The 25,086-nt window shown below is 48.9% G+C and overlaps 11 protein-coding genes across 11 annotated transcripts; 6 read left to right on the top strand and 5 right to left on the bottom strand.

Annotated features, from left to right (window-relative positions):
• Positions 1-294: 294 nt before the first annotated feature.
• Positions 295-2,364, top strand: FPOAC1_000930 (uncharacterized protein; the record flags this gene model as incomplete). Its single annotated transcript, XM_044845538.1, has 3 exons — positions 295-620; positions 684-872; positions 930-2,364. The coding sequence occupies 3 exons, from the start codon at positions 295-297 to the stop codon at positions 2,362-2,364; spliced, it is 1,950 nt and encodes a 649-aa protein (XP_044711454.1).
• A 400-nt stretch (positions 2,365-2,764) lies between these two features.
• On the bottom strand, positions 2,765-3,391 carry FPOAC1_000929 (uncharacterized protein; the record flags this gene model as incomplete). The annotated part of the gene is made up of 1 exon (XM_044845537.1): positions 2,765-3,391. One exon carries the CDS (start codon positions 3,389-3,391, stop codon positions 2,765-2,767), a length of 627 nt encoding a protein of 208 aa, XP_044711453.1.
• Positions 3,392-4,148: 757 nt separating this feature from the next.
• Positions 4,149-6,233, top strand: ROK1 (RNA-dependent ATPase rok1; the record flags this gene model as incomplete). The annotated part of the gene is made up of 1 exon (XM_044845536.1): positions 4,149-6,233. One exon carries the CDS (start codon positions 4,149-4,151, stop codon positions 6,231-6,233), a length of 2,085 nt encoding a protein of 694 aa, XP_044711452.1.
• Positions 6,234-7,617: 1,384 nt separating this feature from the next.
• FPOAC1_000927 (uncharacterized protein) lies at positions 7,618-8,347 on the top strand (the record flags this gene model as incomplete). The annotated part of the gene is made up of 3 exons (XM_044845535.1): positions 7,618-7,624; positions 7,708-8,145; positions 8,196-8,347. 3 exons carry the CDS (start codon positions 7,618-7,620, stop codon positions 8,345-8,347), a joined length of 597 nt encoding a protein of 198 aa, XP_044711451.1.
• A 1,696-nt stretch (positions 8,348-10,043) lies between these two features.
• FPOAC1_000926 (uncharacterized protein) lies at positions 10,044-11,548 on the top strand (the record flags this gene model as incomplete). The annotated part of the gene is made up of 4 exons (XM_044845534.1): positions 10,044-10,286; positions 10,343-10,824; positions 10,880-11,049; positions 11,103-11,548. 4 exons carry the CDS (start codon positions 10,044-10,046, stop codon positions 11,546-11,548), a joined length of 1,341 nt encoding a protein of 446 aa, XP_044711450.1.
• Positions 11,549-11,841: 293 nt separating this feature from the next.
• FPOAC1_000925 (uncharacterized protein) lies at positions 11,842-13,658 on the bottom strand (the record flags this gene model as incomplete). The annotated part of the gene is made up of 2 exons (XM_044845533.1): positions 11,842-13,202; positions 13,256-13,658. 2 exons carry the CDS (start codon positions 13,656-13,658, stop codon positions 11,842-11,844), a joined length of 1,764 nt encoding a protein of 587 aa, XP_044711449.1.
• Positions 13,659-14,324: 666 nt separating this feature from the next.
• ARP4 (NuA4 histone acetyltransferase subunit) lies at positions 14,325-15,814 on the top strand (the record flags this gene model as incomplete). The annotated part of the gene is made up of 2 exons (XM_044845532.1): positions 14,325-14,379; positions 14,454-15,814. The coding sequence occupies 2 exons, from the start codon at positions 14,325-14,327 to the stop codon at positions 15,812-15,814; spliced, it is 1,416 nt and encodes a 471-aa protein (XP_044711448.1).
• Positions 15,815-15,999: 185 nt separating this feature from the next.
• FPOAC1_000923 (uncharacterized protein) lies at positions 16,000-16,947 on the bottom strand (the record flags this gene model as incomplete). The annotated part of the gene is made up of 1 exon (XM_044845531.1): positions 16,000-16,947. One exon carries the CDS (start codon positions 16,945-16,947, stop codon positions 16,000-16,002), a length of 948 nt encoding a protein of 315 aa, XP_044711447.1.
• A 1,530-nt stretch (positions 16,948-18,477) lies between these two features.
• Positions 18,478-20,036, top strand: FPOAC1_000922 (uncharacterized protein; the record flags this gene model as incomplete). Its single annotated transcript, XM_044845530.1, has 2 exons — positions 18,478-19,911; positions 19,968-20,036. 2 exons carry the CDS (start codon positions 18,478-18,480, stop codon positions 20,034-20,036), a joined length of 1,503 nt encoding a protein of 500 aa, XP_044711446.1.
• Positions 20,037-20,342: 306 nt separating this feature from the next.
• Positions 20,343-21,531, bottom strand: CYS9 (Thioredoxin reductase; the record flags this gene model as incomplete). Its single annotated transcript, XM_044845529.1, has 4 exons — positions 20,343-21,134; positions 21,193-21,311; positions 21,367-21,429; positions 21,513-21,531. The coding sequence occupies 4 exons, from the start codon at positions 21,529-21,531 to the stop codon at positions 20,343-20,345; spliced, it is 993 nt and encodes a 330-aa protein (XP_044711445.1).
• An 804-nt stretch (positions 21,532-22,335) lies between these two features.
• FPOAC1_000920 (uncharacterized protein) lies at positions 22,336-24,937 on the bottom strand (the record flags this gene model as incomplete). Its single annotated transcript, XM_044845528.1, has 3 exons — positions 22,336-22,986; positions 23,040-24,832; positions 24,898-24,937. The coding sequence occupies 3 exons, from the start codon at positions 24,935-24,937 to the stop codon at positions 22,336-22,338; spliced, it is 2,484 nt and encodes an 827-aa protein (XP_044711444.1).
• Positions 24,938-25,086: the final 149 nt, after the last annotated feature.

Raw genomic sequence — 25,086 nt, 5'->3', positions numbered from 1 at the left:
AGAAAAAGAAAAGAAAAGACAAGACAAGATAAACTGAACTCCAACCACCAACAAAACTCTCACGCTTCTCCTCATTGTCATATTAACTATGTCCGGATGATTCTTCCGACATCACATTAAACTTCGAGGGATACCCATATCAATCAATGTCCGGATGATAAAAAGTCAAAACACTTTTCTACACAACAAGAGAGTGAGGACACATTGACTGACATCATGACACTCACACCTCCTTCATTTGGCTGTCTCCCGGTCGGACCAGTCACTGAGTCTCAACAAAGGCCATTGTCTACAATGACTACAATCAGACCAACTAGTGCACACTCGCAGCAAAACTTGGAAACTATGGACGAAACGTTGGCCAAGCTCGGCGTGGGAAAAGACTGCGACAACGCCTTCAGAAAATTATTCAATGATATTTGCGCTGAATGCTACCAACACTACGAGAAGAAGACGCATACAATCTCGGAAAATTTCATGGAAGACTGGTCAAGAGAAGAATGCAGAACTATTCTTCGAGAAATGACCCTTTACTTTCTGAACGACAAGGAAGGATATTTATTTTGGTCAGAAACGTGCAAAGACCCACCACCATACGTCCTCCCCAGAGACACCGAAATGTTGGTATACCCCTTTGGTTCATCTTATTTCATTGATATGAGACGCTGACATGCCTTTCCTAGTATTCAGGAACTTTTAGCAAGACACCTTTTTCTATACATCAATGACACGAGAAGAAAAGCCACAGTGAGAAGGAAAATTTTAGAGGGAAAAGGAGACTCTACAGAACGCGCAATTGACATCGATGTTCTGTCAGATGATGGTCTTGCTCCTTTTGTCCCGGCGTCCTCCCCTGACTGTGTTCCCAAAAGGTAAGCCAACCTGGAAAACGATTGATTGAGATTCATTTGCTTACTTGTACATTTCAGGGAACCCGGTACATGTGATTATGGAACTGAGCAAGACATCATGGTGCCTCAACAGGAAACTCCCATCCACAAACAAACCGCGAAGCGCCCGGCTGAAGCAGAATTCCCCCAAGCTCAAATCCGAGCAAAGAGTGTTCGTCTAGGTGCTCCAGACTCTAGTATCGGATTACCTAGTCTCCAAATAGGAGAAGAAGAGAGCCTGTTTGTATCAGACGACGAGTCTATCCGCGATCAAACTGTGGTCTACAGTGGTAGCGAGACCAAGCAGGTTAATCCCATTCACGAGCGTGATGGCCTCCCCGACGGCTTGCCTGCGGTTGTAAATGCTGAGCCTGCTGTACCTCAAACTCTACAAGAAAACTACCTCGGAAACGTCACAGAGAATATCCAAAACAACCCACCAAAAGTCTCTGCCCCAGAAGGACTCGGATCTATTTACAACCTGGATACGGCCGTCTGCAGGTCGTTGCGGGAGAAAGCCACATTTTCGCCCTACAATCCCAATCGCACAGGATTTCAGAAAGCAACTAATCCGACTCCCAAAGCGGGTGCAAATCGTCTGATAAAGGGTAAACTTAATGCGATATCCCGCTTCCAATCGAGGCTCAATGCACCGATGCATGTGCCAGAGCAAACTTATAGACCGCCAGTCTTTCATAGCCCTTTTGTCCCTTCAGAGTCTTCAGAGTCAGTATGTTCAGAAACGAAGACCCCGGATTTTACTCCAGATTCTACGCCAGATTTTACGCCAGATGGCATGCCTGATGTTTGTCATCCAGACATCCTCTTCACCAAAGCCCCCCCTACTGTCAAGGATACCGACTTCCCCATCACTCATGTTCTAGTCAACAAAGACAAACTAGGGGAAAAAATCCCAGACAAGGCAGAAGAATTGCCTTATAAAAAGCCATTAATGGACTCGTCGGCGAATGAGAACCCATACCAGAACGTCAAGATCCCCATGCCCCCAGAGAAGGGACTGTTCCCAGAGAAGGGATTATTCCCAGAGAAGGGACTGTTCCCAGAGAAGCAACTTAACTTCGACTCGAACCATGCCAAGCACATCCTCGACAGCAATCTCCGTAAACACGCCAAGGCAACTACCACACCCATAAGGTTCCTCTTTTCGCTGCATCACTCGACCACCCACGCCCAACCCATCAAATTTTCGCCCTACGACTTCTTTTCAATGACACTGAGAGAATTCGTTGAGGCTCTGCCGCTAAAGAACAAAGACCAGATCTCAGGGTTGTGCATACGCCAGTATGGGCAGATCACTTGTCTGCGACAGGTATATTTGTACAATGAGGACGTTTTTGGAAATATCCGTGACGAGTTTATAAGATACATCGATGATGATATTAGCGACGCTAAGTGCACGGAGAAGACGTTAGACTATGAGATCAGTATCGAGCCTGTTATGGACGATTATTAATTTAATATTAATAGAGTTATTAAAGAAAGAATAATAAAGTTTCAACAAGATGTACATATCTAAAAGGTTTTTAATCTTTAAGTTAAAAAAAAGTAATATAAATGTATAATATATTTAAAAAACAATATTATATAAATTGATAATTAATAATTTAATTACTTTTTATTATAGTACTATAGTAAATAAGCATCTACAAGCTGTAAAATAACTACAGCTTAATACAAGTACCTAGCTTGGTATATCATACTGCACATAATTAATACGTAAATATCCCTCATATTTATATATAACAACATATATCTTGGTTCATAATAGTCCACTGAATTACCAGGCCATTACTCCATACAATATTAACGCCAATCCAATTTCATGCAATCGTCCGAGTCGTCAACCCACCATATTAACCGGCAAACATACTGGTAAGCTCCCAGTCTCCACTGGCGAGCTGTCTCCAAGAGCTAGAGCAGGTGGCCTGGACCGTCTGCATGCCAAAGTTTCCGTCTCCTTGGTCGAGCTGGCGGAACAGCGTGACCTTGTATCCAATAGCGGCAGCCATGAGACCGATCTCGACAGGCTGAGGGTCGTGCATCTTGTAGGCAAGCCACTCTTCACAGTGCTTGACCTCTTCTTCCAGAGAAGGATCAGAGTCGGCGGTGCGAGGTGTGGGGTCACCAAAGAGGAAGCGGTTGGACATGACGGCGTCCTTGGCGATGTACTTGAGGGCCGTCTTGGGCTTGTCGCAGAGAGCGCGCCAGAGGAGAGTCTCCATCTCCTTAACAGCGGAGAGGTTGCGACCCTTGATAGTTTTGAGATTCTCCTCGTCTGATTCTTCATCCGGGTCATGCTCTTGTTGCTTGCCGCCTCCGTTGAAGAAATCGGATCCTTGAATGCCAGAAACGATGCTGCCGTTTTGTTGTTGAGGGGCGAGTTCCATTCCCCTCTGGCTTGAGGGGCCTCCGAACTTGCTCTCATTGGCGTTGAGACCGTTGGTAGAGCGGTCGTTAGTGAGACCAAGCATAGTCGGCATGATGGCAGTTTTTTGTGGTGTAACTTGTAAGTGTATAAGTGGTGATATCAATCGATTGAATGCAGGTCAGGTCAGGTCAGGTCAGATCAGGTCAGATCAGGTCAGATTAGGGGAGAAAAAGAAGACACGGGGAATGCAAGTCATAAAAAGGTACAGATACTGACATACAGTACAAATTCCTGTTGTGAAAATCCAAGTTTCATGTATTTCCATGTTTTCTAACTTCCAAATCCTGATTGCTGGCTATCCTGGTTGCTGATGTGACGTCAATCTTGTGCAGCAAAAGTTGGACATGATTATGACGAAGATCGACATTAACTTCATCATCTTGAACTCGACCATTGGATAAAAACGTTTCTTCGACAGGGGGATCAACCATGGAGCGTCGTTCCCGATGTTGTCGAGAAAAAGACGTGCACAGATTCCCAACATTTCGGGGATTTTCGATATAGCGCATCTGATGTTGATCTGTCTCGCAACGTTTAAGCCATAGCGCCCACTAACTAACAGTAGCTGATCGATCACTCCAACGATCGACCCGTTGAGTTGTGGCGGTAATCTTGACTGTGGCTGTGACTGCGCCACATCAATCCCCACCCCCACTATCCGACCTACGATTTCCGTCAAGTCAACATGGGTCCACTAAAATTTCTTAATCCATTTCTCAATTGTTAGCAGATTTTCCTTCGAATCGCACTTCATCGCACAATCCACGCTCGCTACTCCTGTCACGCGTATCAGCGCACTCCCATTCACCATGGATATCCTCAAAATCCTATCGCGAGGAACCAAGAAGACCCAAAAGGGATCCCAAAATGCCTTTAACCCTCAGCAGAAGCTTCCCTCTGCTGGCACCAGCACGAATCCTCAGCTGTACCACGATCAAGTCCGCGGACAGAAGCGAAAGCGAACAAAGAATGAACCTGAGCCCGAAGCTAAAGTAAACCTGCCCGAGGTTGATTTCTTTGCGCCCAAGCCTGAGCCCGCCGCCGAAGCACCCGTCGAGGTGGAAGAACCTGTCCAAGTGCCGAAACCTACACGACCATCTCGATTATTGAGCGAGGACGAGTGTCGCCAGCTCCTGCGATCGCATCGACTCAAGATTACCCTACTCTCAAAGACTGAAGACCAGTCCAAGGTTAAGAAGAGCAAGAAGAAGCAGAAGAAGGCCGCTGTCGAAGTCAAGAAGGATGGCAAGAAGCAGCTCTTCCCACAGCCCTTGGACTCTTTCGGCGAGCTTCGAAATGCATACGGTCTCTCGGACAAGGTCGCCGACAATCTCGTTTTCCAGGGATACCGGGTTCCTACTGAAGTTCAAATGGGTAGCTTGCCTCTTCTGGTCCACCCCCAAGCGGCATTGAAGGACGAGGATGGACTGGACGGAGGTGTCGACTTTCTGGCCATTGCTCCCACAGGAAGCGGAAAGACTATCAGTTTTTTGATCCCTGCTATCAACAATATCTTGCGGAGGCGCGTTGAAGAAAACGCCGGCGATATTCATGAGCTCGAGGCGGTTATTGTTGCACCAACCCGAGAGCTGGTGCACCAGATCGTCAGCGAAGGACAAAAATTGGCCAAGGGCACAAGCCTCAGGGTTGTGTCAATGAAGAAGCACACTCAACTATCAGCTGAACAGGTGGATATGGCAGAGGATAGCTCTGAAGACGAAGAGGACAAGGAGTCAGAATCAGAGGATGATGACGAGAAACCTTCCGACGACAAGCCCAAGCAGATCACCAAGGCTGATATCTTGGTCACCACACCCTTCCTTCTATTCAAGTTCCTCACTTCTGGACCTCCTAGCACACAAAAGGTCCTCCCTACTGTGCGAGATTTGATCTTGGATGAGGCGGATGTTCTCCTTGATCCCCTTTTCCGGGACGCCACGATGGCTGACTGGACAGCCTGCACAAACACCAACCTCAGAGTATCATTCTGGTCTGCTACCATGGGGTCAAACATCGAGTCTATGGTCACAGAAAAGTTGATTTCAAGGGCGCAGTCGTTGGATATTACACCAAAACCCTTTGTTCGATTGGTCGTTGGCCTCAAGGATACAGCCGTGCCAAACATTGCCCACAAGCTCATCTACACTGCATCCGAGCAAGGTAAACTGCTCGCCCTGCGTCAATTGCTACACCCTACAGCCAGTGATGATTCGGGTCCTCCGCTGCGACCCCCTTTCTTAGTTTTTACACAAACTATCGACAGAGCGATTGCTCTACATGAAGAGTTGCAGTACGATATTCCTCTCGAGGCTGGTGGCGCTGCAAGAATTGCTGCTCTGCACAGCGGTCTCACAGACTCTGCTCGATCTTCCATTATGCGCAAGTTCCGCGCCGGAGACATTTGGATTTTGATCACAACAGACGTGCTAGCACGAGGTGTGGACTTTGCCGGTGTCAACGGCGTTGTCAACTACGATGTTCCTGGATCCAGCGCCGGCTACGTCCACCGCGCTGGACGAACAGGTCGTGCTGGTCGCGAAGGCGGCGTCGCAGTCACCTTCTACACCAAGGAGGATATTCCTTTTGTCAAGATGGTTGCCAACGTGATCGCTGTCAGCGAGAAGCAGGCTGGAAAGACAGGAGACGAGGCTGGAGTGCAAAAATGGCTGCTCGATGCTTTGCCAAATGTTGGCAAGGCGGATCGCAAGAAGCTCAAAGAGAGAGGTAACGAGGCCCGACGAAGCGGCGTAAAGTCCAAGATCTCATCAAAGAGTGGCTACGAGAGACGCAGAGAGAACAATCGTCTTGGCGCTATCGAGGGAAGCAAGAAGAGGAAACTACAGGCCAACGATGACAGCGGCGATGATGGGGAATGGGGCGGTTTTGATGACTAGACAACTTGTCATGATAAGAAGAAAACAACATTACACGTATATACCAGGAAGAGCAGGAAATAATAATTGGAGAGGCCGACATTGTCTCTGGATTTCGATACAAAACGCAGAATGCCACAAAACCTCGGCTCACGAACAAGTACAGAGTATCAATTTCCTTTACAACTTTCGCCCATGTGACTACAAAAAATATCGACAACTGCCAGTCGATCTCACTGTAAGCTTAGATCAGGTTGAACTAACTTGAAGGGCAGTTGGGAGGACGACAGTATACTGTCCTCAGGGTATCGCGTACCTAAGGAACGAAATTAGTGGGCCACTTTATGCTCTTTAGACTATAGCTCTTAGACTATTTATTTTTGTAACCTAAGATCTATCTAGGAGGTCATTTTTTCTGCTACTCACTAGATAGCTAAGTAACTTAGTGCTCTCGAGCTCCCGCTTGTTTAGGCTTCTGACTGCAGGCACGCGAAATCCCAAGACATGAAATTTCCAGAGGAACCGAAAAAGTTTCATCCAAAACGATTCAGCTACGTTCAGACACAGGAAAGATGACTGCTGGTCCTCTGCTTTGTCGGAGGAGATTTACGCGCACATCTACTTCTATCCTGAATTCACACAAACCATCACATCGGATGACAGGGACAAAAACAAGCGATGGGTTAAATGAAAAGACAGCATCAAGGAGAAGGTAAAGGACCTAGATAGCTCTCTGAATCCCACAAACCAAGCGATCTCGAGAGTACAAAGTCGCAGAAGTAACTGCCCAAGATTTGATTTTCCTCGGAGACCCACGTGAAGGGACTTATTTCTAGAGTCCAGCTTGGTTGTATTGTTGTATATGCTGAAAGCGGGGATGATCGCCTTCTGATGTATCCACGCTGCTTGGCAATGCAAGCTGGCACGCTACTGGGTAGCAGAAAAGTTGTGTTGGAAACCCTCTACCAAACAGCAGGTTAATTGTCGGGCAAACAGACAATCGGCAAGACAAGCTGAAGTTGCCTGGAATAGGCAGCCTAGGGTTAATTCCCTCTGTATTTGGGTATTTAGGTCATGAAATCCTCTGTAAGGACCTTTTTCTTCTTTTCAGTTATGTCAATATTGTCACCTATTTTGTCTATGTTGATGACTCATACACTTGAATCTTGTAACAAGTTGGCTTCCTGGGGCTTAGGCTGCAGAAATAAACAACCTAAGAGCTATAGTCTAAAGAGCATAAGCTGACCTACTAATTTCATTCCTCATGCTTCCTGCGGCCAATTCTTCTGACACCCTGAGGGCACGCTCAAAATCCCACAGCCCCAAAGAAGAGCGTTGACATTTTCCAATGGTTATTGTCCGGTGAATTAACGGACGATGAAGACGCTGCAACTTTAGCTGATGAATGCAAGGTATGTTCTACAGTCGTGAACAGAATTTCAGTTGGGCAAGAACTAATATATATAAGGCGCTATGGAACCATGAATATCCCAAGCCGACACTTTTGGCGTTGTTGCAAAGTATTTGCGATGGTGCCTTGAAGGAAGTGAGGCAAGAGGTTTCGTTTCCATCTCCTGCGATTATTACAAACTCCACCAAGAGCTGGGCGTTATTGTCAACTACAAAGACCTTGCCATGCGAGCCTATAAGCTTAATGAAGAAATCGTGGGCAACTCGCTCCCTAAGCCTGACGATACATCACACACGGCCACAAGATATGCAGTCACAAAGTTTCTAGATACTTTCATCAACGCCAAACGTGCGCGATTGAGCATCATTGAAGACATGCAGAAGGCTGGCAAGAAAGGCATGCCTGACGTAACGTCACCTACCGCGACACCGCCTAAGCTACTCGACAAGCTTATGACCGCTACAGAATACCACACTAGAATGGATACAGCGAAGAATCTAGTAGCCCTCGAGATGATCAAGAGTGATACAAAGCTGGCATTGGTTGGTGATATGTTCAAAACAGAGCTTGAGCACATGATCATGATGCGGGATGCGGGATGCGGGATGCCTTGGCGGTTGGCGACGACACCCAAGACGATGAAGACGATGAAGACGGCGAGGATGGCGAGGACGGCGAGGACGGCGAGGACGGCGAGGACGGCGAGGACGACGAGGATGAGTGATGATTAAACGGCTCGAGGTCAGTCAGGAAGGGGACGTAGAACCTGCTATCTGTCGATATCCGAGACTTGGTGCAGCCCGATAATTCACGAGCATATTAACCTCCCTGCCTCCTGGGAGCATCCTGAGTCTCAGCACTAGACAACTACAAACTACTAAGGTAGTCTAATGGGTAGCAGAAAAAATGACCTCCTAGATCTTAGGTTACAAAAATAAATAGTCTAAGAGCTATAGTCTAAAGAGCATAAAGTGGCCCACTAATTGTGTCTCTTATGCTTCCAGCGGCCAATTTTTCTGATACCCTGAGGGTAGTAAAGGAAAATTACTAAATATTAATTGGAAATAGCCATTGTCACTTATAAACTTAGTAGACAGATTGACCTAATATTAATTCAAGATGGCCTACCTATTATCTGAAGTTTCATTGCCATGGCATCGAGACTGCTTCAGCCTTCGTTGTGAATGCATTTTCTGGAACACCTCTCCTTCAAGTATGGCGCATTTCCGTCAGACAGCACGTGGGCAATCCTGAAATATATTCATTGTCATTAAATAACAAAGACATGATCGTCATTTGCACCGGCTTTTATGAGTCGAAATAGGGGACCCGCCAAGAAAAGCCAAGACAAGACAAGCGTTGGCCTTTGACGCGGCTTCTTGGATGTCTCAGGGATTCAGTGTCTAGTCATCACACCCTACCCCAACCTCTGTTTCATGGGTTTCTTAATCAGACATTCTCAATATTATAACTATGCCGCCATGCTTTGGTATTTGAGCGAACAACTTTTGTTCACCCTTGGTTGAATGCCCCGGCATCTTGTTACACATATTCATTGTCGATAAGATATCAACAAGACAGTCGCAAGATGAATCGAAGCAACATCAGAGATTCAACCATGCCCTGCTTTCAGGTCCAATCTTACATAGCGCATCTCGGCGTCTAGTCAAGACTCTTGGCCTCCAGACGAAATGCTCCCAAACAATGCTGCTTTGAAGCCAAGACTGCTGCGCCATTCGCCTACGCGCCAAAGCGTGGCTCTTTGTGATTGCCTCATGCCAAATTCAGCAAGGTCACCCCGTCGTCTTGATTAACTACTGGAAACAAGTCATTTCAACTCTTCGATTGGCCAAGAGTCTGGCCTTCTTGTGCCCTGAAACAATATGCCCGCACCACCACCACTATCGATCTTGGCTACAGCTGGTGGTAATAACACCCAATGAGGCATCCAAGTTGTCACTCAAAGGTCCTGTTGAGCCAGGAACAGAATTGAGATCTACCGCCCAGACTTGGGAACAAGCTAGACGTTGATGGCGTTCAATCTCCTTTGGGAACAGGAGGATATGGGCCTGCGTGATGCTCAGACTATGGGGGCTTTTTTTTCTTTAATATCGCCATCCCCCTCATGATGGATGGAAGCTTCACTTTGGTCACTCACATTCCTGCTCGAGGTTGGTGCTGAAACACACATCATTCGTTCTTTACAACACTTTGGTTCACAACCGCTATACACTCCTTTTGTTGATCGTTCCTTAAAACCGACTTGGCTGTCGATGTCTTTGAGATCCATTCTTTGAAAGACAGTTCATACCGAAGCATTCGCTCCTTGCACTGCTATTACGAAACAAAGACACTCGAAAACAAGTTTCAAAATATCTACAAGCCGCTGTGATATATCTTGGATAGGTACTGAAAACACCATGAAGCTTTCCAACGTTTCCCTTTTGGCGTATACTGGCCTTGCCTCGGCCCTAACGCAACAATGCACTGGCAATGCCGTCAACGAGGGCGGCAACTGGTTCTGTGGTGTCATTGAGGAGATCCTTTACCAAGGATTCTCTGGCAAGGGTAGCTATCAAGCTGTGAGCAAGATGGGTGGTGATGGATCTTGCCAGAGAGAGTCCGTCTCCTACGATGGTGCTCTTGGACCCCTTAGCGAGGATGTAAGTCAACTGTCACTCATCAATCTCTCTAGCAAGGCCTAACAAAAGATCATTAGCTCTCTGTTCACATTCGTGGCCCTTTCAAGCTCAAAGAATTCGCCGTTTATAACCTCGGTTCGAGCAAGAAGAAGCGTGACACCGAGACGGCGCCCTCTCCCCATGTCCACGGCCATCGCCATCTCCACGAACAGCGTAAGAAGAAGCGTGGAGACTGGGTCACTGCTACCATTGATGGAAAGGTAGTGTCCTGGGAGAACAACTGGTTCGGCGGCTCTGCTACTCAGGCTGCCCCCGCTGTTGCTGGTGCTCCTTCAAACAAGCCCGCCTCAAAGTCCGAGGAGGCGAAGAAGTCTCCAAAGGCTGGTTCGCAATCCGACAAGAATACCAAAAAGGTTGATAACTCAAAGACAAACTCGTACTCTGGTTCCTCTGGAGGAAACTGGAAGCGTACCTCTTACTACAACGCTCAGCAACGAGTTGCTGACAATGTCATGTTCTTGGGTAACTATGGTGGCGAGGGTTCTGGTGTCTTTGACAAGTGAGTTATAACGCTCTAGCATTATGCAAGTATGGCGAATACTGACCAAGTTTAGCACCTGGGGTAACTCCCTCTCTTATCTCAATGCCAAGGGAACCGGTGGCTCTTCTTCTCCCAAGGTCCTGAAGCATATTTATATCCCTTCCAACAAGGAATTCTCCATCTGGAGTGCTGAGAAGTGCGACGAGAGCTGTGGCTACTCCCGTGCTCAAGATGTCGCATATAGTACGTCCCCTTGGCCAATCAATCCTTTAGTAACGTTCACTGACACTTAGCAGAGGGATTCTCCGGTTCCAACAAGATCTTTCTCTTCCAGTTCAAGATGCCTTTTGACGGCAACACCGGTTTCAACGGCGACATGCCCGCTCTCTGGGCCCTCAACGGTCGTATCCCCCGCACCGGCCAGTACAGCGAGTGCAGCTGCTGGAAGACCGGCTGTGGTGAGGTTGACATCTACGAAGTCCTCGCTTCAGGTGATGACAAGTGCAAGAGCACTTTCCACATGAACAATGGTGCTGGAAGCTCCGACTATTTCAAGCGTCCTGCCGACAAGTACATCAAGATCGCCGTTGTCTTTTGCGAGCGAACCTCGAGCGTTGCTATCAAAAAGCTGCCCGATAACTTTGACTTTGGCTCGTCGTTGAGTGATGAGACTGTTCAGTCTTGGGTCAAGGAGATGTCTTCTCCCAAGAAGGGCAGCAGCTTGTTCCAACTTGTGGCCTAGGTGGAAGGCATTTGAATTTTCCTAGATTTGTTTTTGTCTTGACTTAGATAGTGTTACTTCTTCTTCGTACATATATTAAGGTGCCATGTAACATCGACACAAGTGATGGTTCAATTTCGCCATGTGCTAGCCATTACCCAACAAGGGGATGATTTGGTACTGGTGAAATGAAACAAATTGCTACTTGTTCTCTTTAAGGCCTTTTGGCGTAGCTATTGCTACAGTATTATACAATGTTATCATCATACATCGTCCCCATAATTAGGGTTTACTATTCGTACAAATGTCAATATTTATTGACCCTCCTCGATGCCCGTTTTCTTTTCTTCCTCGTCGGCCTTGTGTTCCTCGGAACTGGCTTTCTTGTTCTCTTCGGTCGCAGAGAGTCCAACCACGTTTCTTATGGTGCCGAAGCTAAGGCAGTCACTGATTCGATTGGCACCAGAGAACAACATCACCATACGCTCGATACCGCATCCCCAGCCACCGGTAGGAGGTAGGCCATAATCGAGGGCCTTGACAAAGCTCTGGTCCAGAGGAGCCGCATCGCCATCTTCGTCTTCAAAAACCTCGTCCTGTGGTTCCTGGATAGCTTCTCCTTCTGGTGTCTCGGGAAGCTCGATAGCAACGCTACCGTCATCCTTGTTGACGAGGTGCCGATGTTCAAACAATTTACGCCTCTGGGCTTCTGGATCGTTCTCCTCTTCATACATGTTGGCCAGCTCGCGACCGCCGATGAAAAGCTCTGCTCTAGCAGAGACGAGCTGGAGAGTCTCGGGGCACACGAAGCTCTTTGCCAGTGGCGACATGCAAGCAGGGTGGTTCATGATAAGGACAGGCTCCGTGAAGGACATGGGTTCCAAATATATGGCAGCCAAACGGTCAAGCAACTTGGCCAATGATGTCGGCACTTCACCAGGGACCTGGATGTTAGCAAGCTTCAAGATGGCGAGCACTTCTGCTAAAGCATGTGGCGATGAAAGCTTAGGCAGACGCAGTCCAAGAGCTTCCTGGAGTGCCGGAACAAACTCGACTCGTTTGAAGGGGCGGACAAAGCGAGACATGTCAATGGGAGGAAGGGCTGTCAGCTCAGTAGAGATAAGATCTTGGGAGCGCTGGGCAAGGCCGCACAAGATCTCCTCAGTCTCTTTGATCAAGTCTTCCAAGTTGGTATATGCGCTGTAGAACTCGCACATGGTGAACTCGGGGTTGTGTGTGGCGTCGACGCCTTCATTGCGGAACGAAGGACCAATCTCAAAGACCTTATCAACACCTCCGATGACGAGACGCTTGAGCCACAACTCAGGTGCAATACGGAGTGCCAGGTCCTTGTCCTTGAACTCGGTGGCTCTGGTGACAAACGGACGAGCAACTGCACCACCAGCATTCTGAGCCAGGATCGGGGTCTGAAACTCAAGGAATTGTTTAGAGTGGAAGTGATCGCGCATGTACTTCGTGATCTCGGCACGAAGACGCAAGACGTCGATCGCCTCACGGTTCACCAGCATATCAACATGACGCTCTTGCATTCTCGTCTTGGGATCCGTGAGCTTCTCGGGAATCTGCTCCATAGTAGGAGACAGGAGCTCGGGGAGAGCCTTGGCCTCAATGGTGAGCTCACCAGCCTTAGTACGAGTCGGGATACCAGTGATAGCTGCCAGACTGTAAGCATCTGGGATACAACAGGATAAGCATTAGGGATCCTACATATGTGGTCGCCCACTTCTATTAAACTTCTGAACAATCCAAACTTCAATCTTCTGTCCTCTTCATCCACCATGCACTTAGACCGATTGACCATGACTTGTAGGCGCGTAAACTCATTCACAATATCGATGAAGATGAGATTTTTTCCTACAACTCGCTTAGATCGAATACGGCCATAGACGGTGACATCCTTGGAATCATCAAGACTATTGTTGAAAGCTTCATAAAACGCTGGCACCGACATTCGCGTTGCTCGGTTCACGAGGCGAGGATATGTCTCTGTAAAGAGGGGATCCTCTTCCTCTTGTTCCGCCCAAAGCTCAGTTCGGCGCTGTTGCTTAAAAGGTGAAACGCTATCTTCATATCTAGCAGCAGAGGTAGCTAGAAACCTCCCGCTTGCCATACTTTGTGAGCTCCATGCTGTCCTCGTCAAGGAGCCACCACAGTTCGATGCTTGCAAGCAGCGAGCACTTGTGGAAGCTAGAGAGGTCGACTGTATCAAAGACCTGCCGGCCTGGCGCAAATATCGTATAGACATCATACCTTCTATCAATTGAGTTAGCAATGCTTCGACAACCAGGTGAAGATATAGTGAAGAAATGCAATGCACTGGGGTCAGAGAATTGGCAGTTTAAATCAGCCACAGCGAACTGTGTCAATCGCAGCGGTTCTGAAGCGAGATATGCGAACTCATCATATAGGCAAAGGAAAAGAAGGTTGTGTAGCAAAAATTGGTACTTACAATCATAATTATAACATGGAACTCGCGCTCCATGTGTGAAGAAAAGAGAGAATATTTTGAGGCCATCTGCGAAATTTTATAGCAAGCTTGCCCCACCGAAGTTGACCCGCGATCCGGTGGGGGTCCAGCACGGCCACAGTTCAGCCTCGACATAATGTGGCGTCTGCTCTTTCTCCCCAACCACTCAAACTCAAGGCTGAATTTTGTTTGTTCCAACGCGACATCCATTCACTGGGCCTGGCGCAACTCCACCATTCGCGATCTTCTGCGCCGAATCATTCAATTGACCTCCACCATCTCCGAGCAGCGACTTTCATAGCTTTAATCATGGCTCAACAACCAATTTCCTCGTCGGTGCAGCCTACCGATATCTACGGAGGAGGTACGCGCTGCTTTAGCTCCCCCATGTCGCGTCAACCCGCCATAAGGATCTCCACTAACTTGATGTTAATACAGATGAGGTTTCCGCGCTTGTTCTCGACCCCGGATACTGCTCTACTCGGGCGGGATTTGCTGGCGAAGATGTTCCCAAGAGTATCTTACCATCATTCTACGGCCACGTCACAGGCGACAACTCCCGCGATCTCTTTGGCGATGAGTGCCTCGTCCCTCGCGAGAACTACGAAGTCCGCAACTACATGAACAAGGACAGCGTCGTGGAGGATTGGGATGTTGCAGCCCGAATTTGGGAGAACATGCTCGTAAAGCGACTCCAACCCGAACGACAGACACCTCCCTCAAAGAATGGTCTCAACGACGACCCCAGGCCGGAAGGGCAAGACGGAGAGGGTGATATAGCTATGGACGACGCCGAAGCCGAGTCGATGGAGAAGCCCTTGGGTGAGAACCCTCTCTTGGTTACCGAAGCACCTTGGAACACGCCCAAGGCTCGCGAGAAGGCTATTGAGATTATCATGGAGAACTGGGGCTGTCCTGCTTTCTGGATGAGCCGTACCCCAGTGCTGGCAGCATTTGCCGCTGGAAAGGCCACGTCACTAGTTATCGATGTTGGTGGCGCCAACACCTCAGTCACTGCTATTCACGATGGCATGGTTCTGAAGCGCTCCATCCAAAAGTCTCCTGTTGGCGGTATTTGGCTATCTTCCCAGATTCGATCTCTTTTCGAGACATCAGAGCCCCAGGTTGACCTGACACCCGCATTCATGATTGAGAACAAGACGCCAGTCGATGCCTTGTCGCCTCCTTCAGTCCGACTACGAAACTTTCCCTACTCAATTACCGACTCTTTCCGCGCCTACGAAGAGGAGCGTGTGTTGACGGAATTTAAGGAGTCTGTGGTAGAGGTTTGGCGTGGCCCTGGCCGTTACAGTGTTCCCGGCAATGAGGAGTATGTCAAGACACAACCAGGTCGTGTATTTGAGATGCCCGACGGCTACAACCAAATGTGGCGCGAGCAGCGATTCCGAGTGACGGAGGGCATGTGGGATGAGAATGCCGGATACCCCATCCCCGAGGCTGATCGCCTAAACAAGACACAGACCATTCCCGAGCTCATTCGCGCCGCTCTTAACGCAGTTGATGTCGATCTTCGGGGCAACCTACTCGCTAATGTCGTTGTAACCGGCAGCACCAGCTTGATCAACGGATTTAACGACCGCCTGAATACCGAACTGATGGCCATGTACCCGGGCCTCAAGATCAAGATCCACGCCGCAGGTCTTACGAGCGAGCGACGATTCGGCGCCTGGATCGGTGGCAGTATCCTTGCTAGCTTGGGTACATTCCACCAGATGTGGATCTCGCGAAAGGAGTACGAGGAGAATGGTCCTAATGTGGTTGAGAAGCGATGCAAGTAAAAGCTGGGCTCTGGCGTAATGGAGTTGGGAAGATTTCTTTAAACTGAATATAAGAAGGGCCGGGCATGGCAAAAGTTGACTAGATGAGTAAGACAGCATGTAAGAACCAATCACTATTATTGTCAAATGTTATCCAGTAAAGGTAAACGCCTGACTCGGCAAACATATACGATCCCGAGTATCCTTCATTGATTTTTGCCTTTGTTCTCGAGCTCCCTTTCAGCCCTCCGTTTCTTTGCCCATGTCCCGATTTCTGCCCATATTCGTTCTTTCTCAGCCGGTGATAACGTAGCAGCAAGGCCACTTGTGCTGCTCGATACAAACACTTTGGATCCCTCCCATTCACCCTCAATGACGCCCATGTTCTCTGATTCATCCTGCCAACCATACTTGAAAGCTTTTCCAACAGGTTTACCGTGCCTCACACGCCAAATACTTTCCCAGATACTTTTGCCAACAACACATACGGACTCGGGACGGTACTTGCGACACTTCTCATGAAGAATCTCAACACCTTCGTCCATCTCCTGCTTGCTAAGCTCAGACCCATTGCGGCTTGGACGGGCAACAATGTTGGTAAATCCCATCGAGTACATCTCAGGGAGCTGACGATCCTCTGTTGGACTGCAGAGACGCGGAGTGAGACCACTTGAGAAGAGAAGTTTCCAAAATAGATTTGATGGATGGGCATATGCATGTCCAGTTCTTGCTGTCTGTATTCCCGGGTTTAGACCAATGAAAAGAACGAGGAGGTTGTCGGCAATGGCATCTGGCAGACCAGGGAGATGGGCGTATGTTGAGGGTGGCGCGTATCCAGAACTAGGACGTGCTCGTTTCTTCTTTGGTTTATAATTCTCCTTCTCTTCCGCTTCCCTCTTTTTCGTCCTCTTTGCTGTAGTGACTGATGCAGGCGTCGCTATGGCAGAAGACGTTGATGGGTTGAATCTTGGTGATCTTCGAATAGGGGTTTCTCCCTTGCTAGTAGACTCAGTTGACTTGAACATGAAGTCACTGATTTGAAGACGCCCTTTAAAGGTGGCTGGTTGAGGTGGTGAGCTTGGGACATCGTTCCCATCGTTTATTTCTTCGTCAGCGACATTTTCTTGGAAGTGAGTGTCTTTGCCTTTGGTCATGATGTCTCGCCTGTTGATGTAAGTGAAAAGTACGTTGGATATAAAGTACGACGCGTGGATGTTTCTGAGACAATTCGGAAGCCGCCTTTGAAATTGATGATGATATATGAAAGCCCACGAAAACAGAATCAAACCATCTTGCTCTTGGTATTAATTTCATAGTGCAAGACTCGTCTCAATGAGCGTGGCGTCGTGAAGATTGTTCTGGGTCATTCGCCACAGGCAATCACACTTGCTGTAGGAGCTTTATGCCCGGGACTACAGATCCTCCCAATGACTGGCAATTAGTTACCATACTCTAAACCATGGTAATCTTGAGAGAAACACGCGATATAGCATCAATTATCTTCTGCCTCAATGCCCTTTTATTTTTGCAATTTTTTTGCAAATAGTCTGTCATGGGTTTTGCTCTGAGTGAAGTGCGTCACAGTATCAGAATGTGATGCTATTTTCAGCATCTTTGATCCATCTATCATGGAAAATCTCAGTCAGCCGCCACAGCCACACTGCAGCCCTGCTTCAGGCCTCACCTAGGTACCTTGGTAGTTGGTGACAAAAAAATGTGATATCCTAAGTCCTGGGGTAAAGAAATAAGTAATCAAAGAATCACTGCCCGAGAGGCACAAAGTGGCTAACTAATTTCATCGCTTACGTTTCTAGCGGTCAATTTTTCTGACATCCTGAGGCTCACCTCAATGTCATGGTGGGGTAGTGAGACAACTTGAAGAACCCGAACCCTGCTGGTCCCTGAGGAAATTGTATGGATCTGTTCTTTCTTGAGAATTGAATACGATGTCTGCAAAGACAAGTATGAGACATAGAGAGCTATGTTCATCCTAGAGATTCTGTTCCTCTCTCTCTCTGCTTCTGATTCTCTGTCATATTACTGAGCTGACGTACGCTTTCATGTAGCCTGAAACATATCATGAATGATCGAATAGGAGGTGCCAGCATAACAACATGGGCGCTATGGCACTTAGCAAAGCCTCTGCATCAGCGCCAGGCATGAGGTAGGAAGAGGATCGATGGGCCCCTCAGCCGCTCACTATCCCCTTCCAATTGGCGGCCAAGCTCAATTGGACCTAGAGTCGGCGGGGCAGCTGAGGGGCATCAGCGTTGGGGGGAGGGGGAGCTTTAAGCAAGCAAGGTACGGTGAAGTAAACGACGTTACAGGTAAGAGCGTAGTAAGAAAGAGGTAAGCTAAAGTAAACGTGTTGGGAGGTATGTTGCTAGGGAAAATGAAAGTACGACACCAAGAACCACAAGGAAAGTCGCAGACCATCTAGACCAAGTCTACTGGGCTTGTGTAAGGTTCTTTCCGAGATCGACTTCCTTCCTCTCGTATTTAGCTCCCAGCTCTCCCACCCCCATTGTTCAAACTTCGTTCCTTTTTTTCTCTCTTCTCTCCAACTCACTCCCAATTCATCTCCTCCATCTTCTGTCCTTTGTTAGCTTCTAGACATATACTCGTCTACAAGCTTCGATCGCTCTCACCGCAACTCCCCCAAACCACTTATACATCACATCACAATGGAGGCCATCAAGCAGGCGCTTCACCTTGGCAAGGGCTCTGACGCCCCTGCCGAGCCTACTCCTGAGGCTCTCAATGAGCTCAAGGAGAAGTATACCAAAGCTGGCCAGGAGCAAGTCTTCACCTTCTACGACTCTCTGTCCTCCGCCGAGCGAGGAACCCTGTACCAGCAGCTTTCTGGCTTCGACCCTTCCCACATCAACGACATCACACACCGCGCGTTGAACCCTCCCAAGACCAGCGATGAGCCCGACCGCCTCGAGCCCCTTCCCGAATCTGCCACCGCCAGTATCCTTGATTCCAGCGCCGATGATATTGCCAAGTGGTACGACTCCGGTCTTGACCTCATCTCCAAGGGCCAAGTCGCCGTTGTCCTCATGGCTGGTGGCCAGGGTACTCGTCTGGGTAGCTCTGCTCCCAAGGGCTGCTACGATATTGGCCTTCCCTCCCACAAGTCTCTCTTCCAGCTTCAGGGTGAGCGAATCGTCAAGGTTCAGGAGCTCGCTGCTAAGAAGGGCTCAAACGCTGTTGTTCCCTGGTACGTCATGACCAGTGGCCCTACTCGCGGTCCCACCGAGAAGTTCTTCCAGGAGAACAACTACTTTGGTTTGAGTGAGGAGAACGTCAAGATCTTCGAGCAAGGTGTTCTGCCTTGCATCTCCAACGATGGCAAGATTCTTCTCGAGACCAAGGGCAAGGTTGCCGTTGCTCCCGATGGAAACGGCGGTCTCTACAATGCTCTCGTCCTTTCTGGTGTTGTCGACGATATGCGAAAGCGTGGCATCCAGCACATCCACGCTTACTGCGTTGACAACTGCCTCGTCAAGGTTGCCGACCCGGTCTTCATTGGCTTCTCTGCTTCTCTCGATGTCGACATTGCTACCAAGGTCGTGCGTAAGCGCAACGCTACCGAGTCCGTCGGTCTGATTCTCTCCAAGAACGGCAAGCCCGATGTCGTTGAGTACTCCGAGATTGACCAGTCCACTGCCGAGGAGACCGACCCCAAGCAGCCTGATCTCCTCCGATTCCGTGCTGCCAACATTGTCAACCACTACTACTCTTTCCGCTTCCTCGACTCCATTCCCCAGTGGGCTCACAAGCTTCCCCACCATATCGCTCGCAAGAAGATCCCCTCTGCCGATCTCGAGAGCGGCGAGACAGTCAAGCCTGAGAAGCCCAACGGCATCAAGCTTGAGCAGTTCGTCTTTGACGTCTTTCCCTTCCTGTCCCTCGAGAAGTTTGCCTCTCTTGAGGTCAAGCGTGAGGACGAGTTCTCACCTCTCAAGAACGCCCCTGGGACTGGTGAGGACGACCCTGATACCAGCAAGGCCGATATCATGACCCAAGGCAAGCGCTGGGTTGAGGCTGCCGGCGCCATCGTTGTTGGCGATAAGGCCGATGTCGGTGTTGAGGTGTCCCCTCTAATCAGCTACGTAAGTCAAGCGTTCGAGACAACATGTACAAAGACTCTTTTGCTAACAATTCTTAGGGTGGTGAGGGTCTTGAGAAGCTCAACGGTAACGAGATTACCCCTCCTGCAGTTCTGGAGCGAGACTAGAGAAAGAATACACGATGATACCATGAACCAGCCAGGATAACATTACGATGCTGTTGTCCTAGGTTTGGCAGATAAAAAGTTGTTTGTCGCAATCTTGTGTAGTCCAAGAATATAATCGACACAAGTAATGAAATAGTAAATAGGAAATGCCACATGGATGCACCTGAAATTGTGAAAAGATCGTTGAACGCTAAATGAATTAGATTGAAAGTCTATTGACTGCTCATGCTTTTTATGCAGATTTCTATATCATGTCTAAAATGGGGCAAGTCTATATTGAAGCTTCTATGTGGTTTATTTTTCTTTTTAGTTGGGGTTGGGTCGCTCGTCAGCTCGCTCGTCGTCCTCGTGGTCGGCCAGGAACTTCTCAGCCTCGAGGGCAGCCATGCACCCAGTACCGGCACTGGTGATGGCCTGTCTGTATCGCTTGTCCTGGACGTCACCAGCGGCAAAGACACCCTCGACGTTGGTGTATGTTGTACCAGGGGTGGTCTTGATGTAACCATCCTCGTCCATGTCGACCTGGCCCTTAACAAGGGTGGTGGCGGGGTCGTGGCCGATGGCGTAGAACAGACCGTTGGCCTCGTGAACCTTCTCCTCGCCAGTCTTGTTGTTCTTGACAACAAGGTGGCTCATGAGACCATCCTCACCACCTCGGATCTCGGTGGCACCACTGTTGAACAAGACAGTGCACTTGGGGTGGTTGAGGAGTCGGTTGGCCATGGTTCGGCTGGCACGGAGGACATCGCGGCGGACAAGGACGGTAACGTGGCTGGCGTACTTTGTGAGGAAAGTGGCCTCCTCGGCGGCGGAGTCACCACCACCAATGACGAAGAGAGGCTTGTTGCGGAAGATGGGGACGGCTCCGTCACAGACAGCGCAGGCGGAGACACCGTTCTGCCAGTACTTGTCCTCACCGGGGAGGTTAAGACGGCGGGCTGAGGCACCGGTGGCGAGGATGACGGTCTCGGCGGTGTGTGTCTCCTCGGGGGAGAACTCGGTGGTGTACTTGAAGGGGCGGGAAGAAAGGTCGAGGGTAGCGACGGTGTCGGTGATGATTTCTGTGCCGAAGCGCTCGGACTGGGCTCGCATGTTGTCCTGGAAAGTGCTGTTAGTCTAGTTTCTCGGTATTGAAGAGGATCCAAGATAAGCTTACCATCAACTCGCCTCCCATGATACCCTTGGGGAAACCGGGGAAGTTCTCGACCTCGGTGGTGGTGGTCAATTGACCGCCAGCGGCGATACCGTTGGCCATGAAACCCTCATAGAGAACGGCTGTCTTGGTGTTAGTCTTGCAATATTGATATTTTTGTCAAATTGTTCTACTCACGCTTCAACTCGGCTCGTGCCAAGTAGACAGCAGCCGTGTGGGCAGCAGGCCCGGAACCGATAACTATAGCAAGCCATGTCAGCTTTGTTTGTGAATTTTTGGAGTATGAGGGGTTCACCATGCCACCATGGAGGGGTAAAACATACTGACAACCTTGCTGTGCATTTTCCTTACACCAAACTCGATGGCTGGTTTTCTAGTTGTTTTTTGAAACGTAGCTGCCGCTGCCGCAATCGATAGGCCAGCGCTTGAACGAAGAGTAACGCGTTTAAAGGTTGAAGAGAACAGTTTGGCGGTGTTGGAGGGGGAGGATGGGGGAAGAGAAAAAAAAGGCGGGATGTCGCGAGTTCTTTATTCAAACAGCAACAGGAACAGGAAAGCGCCACTGTAGACTAGTAGTAATGTCAAATAAGTTGCCTGGTACAAGGGAGGGGCGGTAAAGAGTAAAAAAAAAAACGGTCAAGTAAACTTGGAGCGACTTCGGAATCGGCGTCAACGTGGTTTGAGATGTGGAGTCCAGGCGTATAGTTGCATGCAATGCGAGGCGAGGCAAGTCAATGCAGATTTGAAGCACGACGGGCGATATGGAATCAATTTCGAGGAAAGAACATGATTGGATCACGGCTCTAAGTAGTGGATTTATAAGCCAACGGGGAAGTCTTTGGTGTGGAGATGACCCTTGCCAGAATGTTTAGTTAGAAGCTGCTGGATCACTTTTTGACTTTGACCAGATATTTTTTTCACTACTAACCAACACATTTGCCATCCTTTATCAATCAGTACCTACCTACCTGGGCAGATCAAGTAAAGTGACTAAACTGAGTTATACCGCGGCAATCACAGAAGTCAAATGAAACTATGTAATTGATTCCTCATAATCATAGCCGGGAACATGGTCTAAGTTGAAAACATATTAAAAAAACAAGGGACCCATGACGTCCATAGTCGATCTAACTGTGTCTATACACTCTATCGCTGTCCTTCCTCTGCACCAACACTACCATCTCGCTTTCCAAATCTCGCTCCCAAAGATCCAATATCTCTCTTGAAGAACTTGCCAAAGTTTCTCAAGTTCTCGTTAATTGTCGCCTTTTCTAATCCCGTCTGTGCTGCTGTGCTCGTGCTGCTCTGGCTGATGTCCCTCGCTGCGCTAAGAAGCTTCTCGCCAAGTGATCCGGCTTCAAACCTGGGACTAACTGCAGAAGCTACAGAAGGGTTCATGGTGGAAAGATTAGCAGTGTTGCCCAAGCTCATGGTCGTCATGAGAGGTGTCAACAAGGGTGAGCTGGCAACCAGCTTATCATTAGTCGTGCTGTCACGATGAATGCCAAAGAGCTCTATCAAGTGTCCATGATCCGCTTTTCGAACTCCCTTGAGATCCAGTATCTTTTTGAAGTTGGTATCTGAGCGATCACCAATATGAATCAGATACGCCTGTACCAACCCTTCTGGCGGCGATGGGCGCACTTGAAGAGTCTTGAGCAATGGATCAAGTCGATTCATACAATGCTGAACTCTCCGTACAAAGCTCGATGGTGGGGCATCTTGTTCAGAGAGCGATGCATGGTGCATGATCAACCTCTCAAACGCCTTGGTGAGAACATATTTGTCAAGCAACATCTAGAAATCCACTGTTAGTACATGCCTGACTCGAGCGCATGGAGCCAGCTTACCTGTTCGGCTCCAACTTCGGATATCGGTCGGCATTGAATAATGCTATTGATATACCCTGTCGCCAGGTGCTCCACCAAATTGTCGCAAAAGGCTCTGGCATATTGTTGTTTCGAGATAATGGCCAAGATCTCGGCAGCTTTGCCATCAGCATGTTTTACGAGCTCTCCCACGTATGAGCTCTGATCGCCAACGCTCTCCATTGTGCTCCAGTTCGTATTCTTCATCTCACGCCAAACGCCCTCGCAGTCAAGTTCGACAGCGCGTACTAGAGCGAGAACAGATGCACTCGCTACGCCAAGAAAGGCATCCGACTGTGATGAGAGATCAACCTTGGACACGAGCTCGCTGTCAATTCGCTTCTTGATGCTCTCTTCCAACTGATTGGTGTTAATGTGCCAAAAGTCAGCCGTGTTCAGCACCAGCACAACGTCCTGGAGAGGAGGACCTTGAGGACCACCGGACTGTAGTATATACAACAAGACTTGTTGGGCATATTCATCGAGATATTTGGCCAATATTCTGGCTAGATCGAGGAGACGCTCGCTGGTAGATAGTTTGGCACATTGTGAGAGGGTGAGTTTGTAAAAGTGAAACAACTCGATCGCCGAGGCAATAACAGCCTGTGGTGAGAACTCATCGTCAGGTGGTATAAGCGGCTGGCTGCGATACCTAGGTATCATCGCTGCCAATTGTTTATCTTGTGATTCGACCCATAGACTCAGATACGGCTCGAAGGCAACTGAAATCATGCCATGAAAACTGTGCGCCCTGTCTTCAACAGAGTTGAGTGTGTCAATGCTGGCTCTTGAAGTCGTTGCGAATCGCTTTTCGAGACTCTGCTCAAAGTCCAACGTCTCCTGCAGACAACTCAATAGCAGGTTTACATCGATCCTATTGCCGTCCGTCCGTCGCATGCTCCGCTCCAGGATACCCTTGAAGTCATCACGAGTACCGTCGCAGAAGGCTGCTGCCAATGTCTCGTTGGCCCTCCAATGTTGTGGAAAGATCATAGAGTGCTCGTCGTCGTGGGACTTCATCATTCGTTTAAACCAAGCATATCGTCGTCCAATGTTGTCTAGGTTGCCTGCTTCGTCGTTGCCGCGGAATACCTGTCGGTACTCTCGCAACTCGGTATTGACATACCAATTCATGAGACGAGACTTGGCGGAATCTCCAAGGGCATCCATAACTAGACACGCTTCCACGAGCATGCCCCTTCGCGCACCAACTTCGCTTTTGGCGAATGCCATCTCAAAGTCCTCGCAAACCTGTTCCAGGAGCTCGCGCTGCAACTCAGCTACACCTCTGCTCAGCGTTGCGATCTGTTCGATACTGCGATAGCTGTTGAAGTGTTTCATGAGCTGCAGAACAGCTTGCAAAAGGCCTGCGCATTCCCTATACTGGCGCGTCTTGGCCAAGCCCCTGAGCTGCTCATAAGCTGTGGTCAGCATCTGCAGCCGCTTGAGAGCAGTCATGCTCAGCGTCAGGTTGCGTTTTGTTCCATCGAGCCGCTTGATGTCAGCCGTCATCGACGTGATGTTTTGTTCCGTCTCGATCGCACGTGAGCGCACCGTCTCGATCTTTCGGAATAGCTGGGCAAGCTCAGCTTGCGCTGACTGCATGCGCTCGAGGCTCGAGTCGGAGCCATAGGCTTGGGTGGTTTCGAGAGTAACTATATCGTTTGAAAGCGTATTTTGATGGTTCTGTAGAGATTTTGACACCTCACTTATAGATGATATCGTCGAGGGGTGTGAGAACAGGAGGTTGAGGTGGTCGATCGGATTGTAGTCGACTGTCAAGGAGGATTGGGGGTTAGCCGCCAAGGGACAAAGTAATCGAGCTTCACCACCAACTCACCAGCATCTAGGGCTGAAGGTTCTTGATAGTTGCCATTCATTATGGCAGCGGCTCAACCATTGACTATTTGGAATACTCCAAAGATGATCAAACGTTGTTGTTAGTACCTACCTAGGTAGTCAGCATGAGCATGAGTATGAGCATGAGGAAGCTCATTGCACGTGTCAAGTGCCATGATGGCCAAAAGCG

The sequence above is a fragment of the Fusarium poae genome, chromosome 1 (assembly GCF_019609905.1).
Source record: "Fusarium poae strain DAOMC 252244 chromosome 1, whole genome shotgun sequence".
Lineage (NCBI taxonomy): Eukaryota > Fungi > Ascomycota > Sordariomycetes > Hypocreales > Nectriaceae > Fusarium > Fusarium poae.
The sequence above is the reverse complement of the archived record's forward strand: the minus strand, read 5'-3'. Positions and strand labels throughout refer to the sequence as shown.